The sequence below is a fragment of the Schistocerca serialis genome, chromosome 4, assembly GCF_023864345.2.
Source record: "Schistocerca serialis cubense isolate TAMUIC-IGC-003099 chromosome 4, iqSchSeri2.2, whole genome shotgun sequence".
Classification (NCBI taxonomy): domain Eukaryota; kingdom Metazoa; phylum Arthropoda; class Insecta; order Orthoptera; family Acrididae; genus Schistocerca; species Schistocerca serialis.
In genome coordinates this window covers 635,694,809-635,705,156 of record NC_064641.1, presented here as the reverse complement: position 1 = coordinate 635,705,156, position 10,348 = coordinate 635,694,809, and the positions used below count along the sequence as shown (strand labels likewise).

General features: G+C 40.7%; 1 protein-coding gene across 2 annotated transcripts in view; it reads right to left on the bottom strand.

Moving 5' to 3' along the window:
• Positions 1-10,348, bottom strand: part of LOC126475479 (islet cell autoantigen 1) — a 49,450-nt gene that overhangs the window by 16,843 nt on the left and 22,259 nt on the right. For both annotated transcript variants that reach the window (XM_050103375.1, XM_050103377.1), the window contains exon 7: positions 4,653-4,858. In XM_050103375.1, the coding sequence (XP_049959332.1) occupies positions 4,653-4,858 (206 nt within the window). The remainder of the gene's footprint in view (positions 1-4,652; positions 4,859-10,348) is intronic.

Below are 10,348 nucleotides of genomic sequence, written 5' to 3'. Positions count from 1 at the left end.
GGATGATCTAGGGTTTCCCATTGCAAAAATGTGATGAGATCTTTGGTCTGATTTGCCACATACAGATGGGCATTGTCTTGCAACAAAACAACGCCCTTGCTCAACATGCCACGTCTTTTGTTCTGAATTGAACAGCACAGATTGTACAATGTCTTATAGTAAGCTGCTGCACTGATTGTCTCATTACGAGGCAGAAATTCCACAAGCTGAATTGAACAGCACAGATTGTACAATGTCTTACAGTAAGCTGCTGCATTGATTGTCTCATTACAAGGCAGAAATTCCACAAGCAACAGTCCTTTTCTGTCCCAAAAAACTGTGCACGTTATTTTACGGGCAGAAATTGTTTGCTTAAACTTCACTTTTCTGGGTGAATCTGAATGCCGCCATTCCATGGACTGTTGCTTTGATGCTGGTGTGACGTGGGCCACCCGTTTCATCGCCCGTAATAATTTGGCTTAAGAAATCATCACCGTCATTGTGGTACAGCTCAAGGAAAGTCAATGCACTGTCAAAACGTTTGGTTTTGTGCACATCCGTCAACATTTTCGGTACCCAACGTGCGCACAATTTTCGGTAATTCAAGTGCTCGGTCATAATGCCATACAAAACACTACGAGAAACATTAGGAAAGTCATCCCGCAAGGAGGAAATCGTAAAGCGTCTATTTTTTCTCACCTTATTGTCCACTTCCTGCATCAAACTTTCAAACGACTGAAGGACGCCCACTCCGTTGTTCATCATGCACATTTGTGCGGCCATCTTTAAATGCTCTCACCCACTTTATTACCATTCCATCACTGATAATGTTTTCTCTCTAAACTGCACAGATTTCAAGATGAATATTGATCACTTTTAGGCCTTTAGCACTAAGAAATCTTATAACTGCCCGTACTTCACAGTCAGCGGAACTCACGATTATTGGAGGCATCTTAAACACTCAGTTCACAATGTAAACAAGGAAGAATCAGACTGTAATGGCATCAGTGCATAGACAACAGACGCAATGATGGGGCCCCTTAGGGAAATGGCAGCAAGAGAGGGGAAGAAAACCAATGTGCACTCCGTGTGCATACCGGGGGGAGTCATTCCAGATGTGGAAAGGGTCCTTCCGGATGCCATGAAGGGTACAGGGTGCACCCATCTGCAGGTGGTCGCTCATGTCGGTACCAATGATGTGTGTCGCTATGGATCGGAGGAAATCCTCTCTGGCTTCCGGCGGCTATCTGATTTGGTGAAGACTGCCAGTCTCGCTAGCGGGATGAAAGCAGAGCTCACCATCTGCAGCATCGTCGACAGGACTGACTGCGGACCTTTGGTACAGAGCCGAGTGGAGGGTCTGAATCAGAGGCTGAGACGGTTCTGCGACCGTGTGGGCTGTAGATTCCTCGACTTGCGCCATAGGGTGGTGGGGTTTCGGGTTCCGCTGGATAGGTCAGGAGTCCACTACACGCAACAAGCGGCTACACGGGTAGCAGGGGTTGTGTGGCGTGGGCTGGGCGGTTTTTTAGGTTAGATGGCCTTGGGCAAGTACAGAAAGGGCAACAGCGTCAACGGGTGCGGGGCAAAGTCAGGACATGCGGGGACCAAGCAGCAATTGGTATTGTAATTGTCAACTGTAGAAGCTGCGTTGGTAAAGTACCGGAACTTCAAGCGCTGATAGAAAGCACCGAAGCTGAAATCGTTATAGGTACAGAAAGCTGGCTGAAGCCAGAGATAAATTCTGCCGAAATTTTTACAAAGGTACAGACGGTGTTTAGAAAGGATAGATTGCATGCAACCGGTGGTGGAGTGTTCGTCGCTGTTAGTAGTAGTTTATCCTGTAGTGAAGTAGAAGTGGATAGTTCCTGTGAATTATTATGGGTGGAGGTTACACTAAACAACCGAACTAGGTTAATAATTGGCTCCTTTTACCGACCTCCCGACTCAGCAGCATTAGTGGCAGAACAACTGAGAGAAAATTTGGAATACATTTCACATAAATTTTCTCAGCATGTTATAGTCTTAGGTGGAGATTTCAATTTACCAGATATAGACTGGGACACTCAGATGTTTAGGACGGGTGGTAGGGACAGAGCATCGAGTGACATTATACTGAGTGCACTATCCGAAAATTACCTCGAGCAATTAAACAGAGAACCGACTCGTGGAGATAACATCTTGGACCTACTGATAACAAACAGACCCGAACTTTTCGACTCTGTATGTACAGAACAGGGAATCAGTGATCATAAGGCCGTTGCAGCATCCCTGAATATGGAAGTTAATAGGAATATAAAAAAAGGGAGGAAGGTTTATCTGTTTAGCAAGAGTAATAGAAGGCAGATTTCAGACTACCTAACAGATCAAAACGAAAATTTCTGCTCCGACACTGACAATGTTGAGTGTTTATGGAAAAAGTTCAAGGCAATCGTAAAATGCGTTTTAGACAGGTACGTGCCGAGTAAAACTGTGAGGGACGGGAAAAACCCACCGTGGTACAACAACAAAGTTAGGAAACTACTGCGAAAGCAAAGAGAGCTCCACTCCAAGTTTAAACGCAGCCAAAACCTCTCAGACAAACAGAAGCTAAACGATGTCAAAGTTAGCGTAAGGAGGGCTATGCGTGAAGCATTCATTGAATTCGAAAGTAAAATTCTATGTACCGACTTGACAGAAAATCCTAGGAAGTTCTGGTCTTACGTTAAATCAGTAAGTGGCTCGAAACAGCATATCCAGATGATGATGGCATTGAAACAGAGGATGACACATGTAAAGCTGAAATACTAAACACCTTTTTCCAAAGCTGTTTCACAGAGGAAGACCGCACTGCAGTTCCTTCTCTAAATCCTCGCACAAACGAAAAAATGGCTGACATCGAAATAAGTGTCCAAGGAATAGAAAAGCAACTGGAATCACTCAATAGAGGAAAGTCCACTGGACCTGACGGGATACCAATTCGATTCTACACAGAGTACGCGAAAGAACTTGGCCCCCCTTCTAACAGCCGTGTACCGCAAGTCTCTAGAGGAACGGAGGGTTCCAAATGATTGGAAAAGAGCACAGATAGTCCCAGTCTTCAAGAAGGGTCGTCGAGCAGATGCGCAAAACTATAGACCTATATCTCTTACGTCGATCTCTTGTAGAATTTTAGAACATGTTTTTTGCTCGCGTATCATGTCATTTCTGGAAACCCAGAATCTACTATGTAGGAATCAACATGGATTCCGGAAACAGCGATCGTGTGAGACCCAACTCGCCTTATTTGTTCATGAGACCCAGAAAATATTAGATACAGGCTCCCAGGTAGATGCTATTTTTCTTGACTTCCGGAAGGCGTTCGATACAGTTCCGCACTGTCGCCTCATAAACAAAGTAAGAGCCTACGGAATATCAGACCAGCTGTGTGGCTGGATTGAAGATTTTTTAGCAAACAGAACACAGCATGTTGTTATCAATGGAGAGACGTCTACAGACGTTAAAGTAACCTCTGGCGTGCCACAGGGGAGTGTTATGGGACCATTGCTTTTCACAATATATATAAATGACTTAGTAGATAGTGTCGGAAGTTCCATGCGGCTTTTCGCGGATGATGCTGTAGTATACAGAGAAGTTGCTGCATTAGAAAATTGTAGTGAAATACAGGAAGATCTGCAGCGGATAGGCACTTGGTGCAGGGAGTGGCAACTGACCCTTAACATAGACAAATGTAATGTATTGCGAATGCATAGAAAGAAGGATCCTTTATTGTATGATTATATGATAGCGGAACAAACACTGGTAGCAGTTACTTCTGTAAAATATCTGGGAGTATGCGTACGGAACGATTTGAAGTGGAATGATCATATAAAATTAATTGTTGGTAAGGCGGGTACCAGGTTGAGATTCATTGGGAGAGTGCTTAGAAAATGTAGTCCATCAACAAAGGAGGTGGCTTACAAAACACTCGTTCGACCTATACTTGAGTATTGCTCATCAGTGTGGGATCCGTACCAGGTCGGGTTGACGGAGGAGATAGAGAAGATCCAAAGAAGAGCGGCGCGTTTCGTCACCGGGTTATTTGGTAACCGTGATAGCGTTACGGAGATGTTTAATAAACTCAAGTGGCAGACTCTGCAAGAGAGGCGCTCTGCATCGCGGTGTAGCTTGCTCGCCAGGTTTCGAGAGGGTGCGTTTCTGGATGAGGTATCGAATATATTGCTTCCCCCTACTTATACCTCCCGAGGAGATCACGAATGTAAAATTAGAGAGATTAGAGCGCGCACGGAGGCTTTCAGACAGTCGTTCTTCCCGCGAACCATACGCGACTGGAACAGGAAAGGGAGGTAATGACAGTGGCACGTAAAGTGCCCTCCGCCACACACCGTTGGGTGGCTTGCGGAGTATCAATGTAGATGTAGATGTAGATGTAGGTACCCAGTGCGCATGCACAGAACGCCGACCGCAGCGCTGCGGCCACGGTGTGGCAAAACGGTACTTACTTAAAAAACACACCTTATACTTTGAATTATACATGTGTAACCAAATTGTTTTTCTAAAGCCTCAAAAGTTGAGGAAAAAACGGCAGAAGCAAAGTTGTACACCTTGTACATATACCATGTTTGGTTCACTTAAAATTTCTCTTTGCAACCATCCTGTTCTTCCTGCATACAACACTTTATTTTTAATCATACCTGATATATGTTCTGCAACTGCGGCAGGTTTTTCAAAGTCCAAGTCCACAAGAGAGTATTCAGCGCTCAAAGGTTGCGACGGAGGATATAAATTCTCCAAACTCTCCGACTTATTCTGTGGTGGATCACACTTATTTTTGTCAGCAGGCGTATCTGAGGAGGCATTTTCTGCTGCATCATGATATTCTGATTCAAAGAATAGTAACCTGGAAATTAAGAGAGAAACTAGAAATTAACAAAAATGTGACACTGGAAAACATGCTTTTAATACAGCATGCTAAGACTCATAAATTTTCAGTCAGTGCTATTTATGAAACTTGGCAAATGCCTGCTGAGAATTTTCTCTTCCTAGATACAGAATACTTCCAGGTGAGAGGGACACCAGACACAAAGGGGTAGCAAGAGAATATTTTTTAAAGAGAATATTTCTTATGAAATTCTCAAATGGAAGCAACACAACTCAGAGATACAAACAGAATGATACATACCAGATCATCAGTAATACATATACAATCCACGAAATCCACCCAGGTCATACTGGCTGTCCAAATGCTATCAATTGATCCTCTACCAAGTGCAGAATTCAGGTATCTTCTATGAAAACCTAGCTATCTACGACTTGTAGTGAGGGACTTTAATGCCCACCAAACTTCCTATGAATGTGATCACAAGGATCACAGTGGTGACTTTATATTAGAAGCCTGAAATTTAGATCATCTGAAATACAGATATCAAACAAGAATATCTGCAGACATACTTTGCAGACAAATTCAGCTTAGCATCACAAAAACTGTCACTAGCTATCAGTTAGGAAGTAAAAGTAGGTCTTTTGGGTTTTGATCATCCAACAGTTGTTTTGATTTTCCATGGCTTGGTGGAAGAATTGTTCTAAATCTACCTAGCAAACAGATGGAGGATCAAGAGTACCGACTACAACAAGTATCCCTCGATTAGAGATATCTGACAATCTAGTATCTCATTATCCAAAGTAACTCAGTGCAGTAATAAAGCAGCTATAGAGGCAAAGCATTTCTGCATTAGAAATAAAATCAGAAAAATATGGTACGATAGTAAATGACAGGGATACTTTAATGAACACAAGGAAGACAGAGGAAAAGTAAGTCAAATAACATCCAGTAAAACAACATCAAATTGCAGAAAATATAAACACTAAGAATATGATGGATCAACTTCAACAATCCCTTAACCAAGGTGGCTACAGCAAGTGTAAGGAAGAATGTGAAGAGCTTCAAGAAACACATTACACCTCGTTACTATTACACTGGCCTATTATTTACATTATGGAAAAGACTGCAGAGAGGCAAGGCACCTCACACAGTCAAACATCCTTCAAGCACACGGAATCCAAGTCCCAATTAAATTCACCTGCATCTACAGTCATTTTCAACAGTAGAGCTGCAACGAACTCTCAACTTCAGTGGAAGTATTGCTTCTTTTCAAGGCAATATCTATTACAAAATACTTACATTTGTAACTAATGAAAGACAACCTAATGTGGACAGAACATTACAATATCATAGCTAATTAGTACACTTTTTGCAATCATTTTTGCATTTTCTACTGATATGATGTGGAGCAAGTCAATTTACATGCTATGTATATATGACTGCATTTAAGCTATTTACAGAATACTAAATGTAATGAAAATGAACATATTTGTTTCTTCACTGTTCATGTTACAAGTGAAACATGGATATATCAGCAATAATAACCTATTTTTCTACTATGATGCACATCCTGCCAGTGTGGAGTAGAAGGAGTTGTCTAGAAGAAAAGATTTCAGATTTGATTTAAATGTTACTTTGCTCTCTGTTAAGTATCATACAGTATCAGGTATATTATCAAAGAACTTTTTTCACTACATGCTGAACTCCCTCCCAAGTCACTGGAGTCATTTAGAGCATTTATTTACTTACAACATGGTTTTTTGAAATACTGAAAAATATACAGAACATAGAACATAATATGTAATATACAGCCTTACAAACAAACATACATCTAAATCATTTATGTAATCTACCATTTTGGAGATGCCTACAAGAAGTCTCTAGTCTATCACTGTATGATCTGGTAGGGCATTCTTTTGTGATGTGCTGATGGTCTATGGTTCTCCACAACCAGAAAGTGTGGATGGCAACTTACTTTATTTGTGTACAAAATATAAACATCTACAACGTTGGTTTCTAATTCTGCTTAGCATTGACCAGGTTGTTTGTGGCAAGTCAAATCTCCTAGGTTTTTGGGTAATATAAGGCATATTATTAATTTGTAGTTCAGTCCATTCCTGAGTCAATACACTGGTAAGGTAGAATTCATCTTCCACAGCGATGATTGCTGCTTTTGTTGACGCTCGTCTAGAGTGGAGTTGGTTATGTTTTGCATCAATACCTTGGTGGACAGGTAGATTTTTACTATACACACTCTTTATGTACTCTTTCATGAGAGCATATGTCTGCTGCAGTTGAGGGAGTGAAATACGGCTTAGTACCAGTAGATATTCTGTAGGAGTTGATTTTATAACATCAGCAGTCATTCTTATAGTGTTATTTAGCTGAATGTCTATCTTTTATACATGTGAGTTGTTTAGGCAAACTGGAACACAATATTCAACAGCTGAGAAAACAAGACCCAGAGCAGAACATATGGCAGACACCAATGCTCCCCAAGTTGTACCCCACAGCTTTTGGATGATGATGATGATGTGCCTTGTTTTCAATTTTTCAGCTGTTTTTGTTTCGTGCCCTCTGAAAGATAAAAGTTCTATCAAGGTTACCCCAGGTACGTTGATATTTTATTGTAAATGTAGGAAGTTGAGCTTTTGCATTGTACACCATTCACTGATTCCTGTTCCATGAGCCACTTTTAACTCATTGGTGTATTTTTATTTGTGGCCCAGAATTTCATACACACAAATACATGTACTGTGTGTGTGTGTGGGGGGGGGGGGGGGGGGGGGATGGGCAGGGAGAGGAGAGGATAGGTGGGTGGGTCATGGGTCGGTGACGGGGAAGGAGGGGTGTGGCAAAAGGAGAGGGTATCTCCCCTCACCCAAACTAAGGGGGAGATCATTTGCATAAAATCACTCTTTCATTATTTGAAAAACATTGTTAACCATTTCTTCTGTTGCTTAATTAATGTTAAGAGGAAGATCATCACACAACTCAATGCAAATAACATTGCACCCCCAATGTTTGCCACGGAAGTTAAGGTCAACACACATATCATGATTTTGCATCTTTATCTTTTCTGTCCCTCGTATCGTACATACAGAAAGTACAACTCAAGCAAGAATATACGTATGTGCTTGTTGATGGTTCAGTTTTGGCAACCCTTACATTTAACACATGCAGTACTAACCTGCAAAGTATTTTCCTGTAGCGGAGAAGAGTTCTGCAACATACAATGTCCTCCTCCTTCTTCTGCTTACCCATTAATGGATGTTGGCAACCACACATTGTATCTTTACTATATGAAACACAGTTTGTAGAAGTTGGTCTGCACTTGATAATCCTGTCCAGTGCTTTATGTTATTTAACCCAGGGAGTCTTCTTCACCATTTCTTCTTTTATCCTCAAGCTGGCCTGTTATCGACTGTAGAAGTGTATATTTGGTGTTCTATAAATATGTCCTATGTATGGAGTTTTTCTTCTTTTAAATGTTAATATTTCTTGCGTTTCATGCATTCTTTGCTCTACTTCGGTGTTACTTATTCTTGCTGATCGTGGTATTTTAAGCATTCTGTGTAAAATTTGCGTTTCAAAGGCAACATATTTACACAGAAAATACATTTTTTCAAGGCTGTATGTTACAACTGACTACTGCAATGTTCAAACTATGGTTTATACAAAATGGATCGGAAATGTCTCCAGCAAACTCTTCTGCAGTAATGTTCCCTTGGAGCAAAGTAACTCTGTCCTAGGTAATTCTACCAGGCCAATGACACTTACTAGTGAAGACAGCTGTCAAATATCTCAGGCTCCCAATTAGCTAAAAACTACCTTGTAAAGGTATAATTTCATTGAATCATCTTGCTGCAGGGGCTGGAAAAGACAGCCAGCTGTAACTGCCGACCATTAGTGCCTGGGTATTGGGAGAAAACTTCAAAACTGCTCACTGCAGTAGAGACTCCTCTCAGTTTATTATTAGCCTCCATATGTGATGCACACAGCAGCTGTCGTCATTCCCCCTCATCCAATGCACTGTTGGGTGAAGCACATGAGCCTCTTAACCATGCAAATTTTCTTTTGAAAAGAGTTCAAGAGAAATCAAACCAATTCAAACTGATTGGTTCAAATTTAACCACGAAATGGATAGTTGGACAATTACGGACTACCATGATTATGCTTCCATTACTACAAGCATACTTACATGTTCAAGATATTTTTCAGGAATATTATAAGTCTAACTCAACTAAATGATTTTAACATAACATTCCCACAAAAATTATTTAGGTAGTTATTAAAACTGGTTTTCTTTCAGGACACAATACCCACATAAATAATAAAATCTTGGCACAGTTATTCAGATATCATCCAGAAGTAAAATGTCTATTACTGATGCTTCAAAAACCACTGGCATAGTTGGAGCAATTTTTAAATTCAAAGTTTACAAAACACTGATTTATTCAAATTACCAATAGAGTCAAGCATCCTGAGCATGGAATTTGCAAACATACTAGAAGACTACACTTCCGTTTGCAGATGGTCACAGCTTCGAATGTTGATCTCAGTAATTCACCATCTGCTCTTGCAATTCTGTTATCAGCTGTGTGAAAAACTCTACCACTGGTATTGTTGGCAAGAAGAAATGACACAGCAGGATTCATGGTAATGGACTTGTTGACCACCTAGCCACAGAAGCTGTTGTGACAGTGGAGATTACTTAGACTACACTCCAAAATACACATTACTGAAATGTTCTATTTGGATGTATGATAGAAGACAAATGATGAGAATTAGAGAAGACAACAAGACACATAGGCAAGAACTATGTAACAAGCTATCCAACAGTTATTAAGACCTTGAAATACCATCCGCTTTAGGTCTCAAGATGACTGACTTCTTATAGAGGGACTCAAACTTAACCTTGGCATTTTGCAAACACCTGCTCACGCTGCACATAATGGAGACTCCTTTTTGTCTTCTTTCAATGTCCCCGAGGACGTGAAACTAGTTGTCCAACATAGACTTGTGCAGCTCTCACTTCTCTTGTCAGTTCATATCTCAGCTCTGTTAACAATGTAAGATCACAAAATTTACAAGGCACTCTTCAGATACGGTGTCATTACAGCCAGTGCAGTCCATGTGTGCTACAACATAAGAGCAGAGATCTGTGAACAAAGAAGCTGGTTGCATGGCATCAGCTGAAGCTCAATTACTAAGAAACAATTAATAGAACAAATGGAAAATAGTAGTTGAAAAAAGAAAAGACAATATAAAACTGGGAGCAAGGAAAAATATTTCACTGGAAATAAAAAAGGAAGATAGAAAACAAGAGCATAAGAAAACCATTCCAGTTTTACTTCCTGGTATATTGTATGGCTCCACACTGTGGTGCATGATGAATGATTTTTTCTGCATGCAGTTGCAATTAATATACATGGGCCTAAGCAGTAATGGCCCAACTTCTGTTTTAATCAGTGTTAGTTCTTGTTATTCTACAGTTATCTAATAATA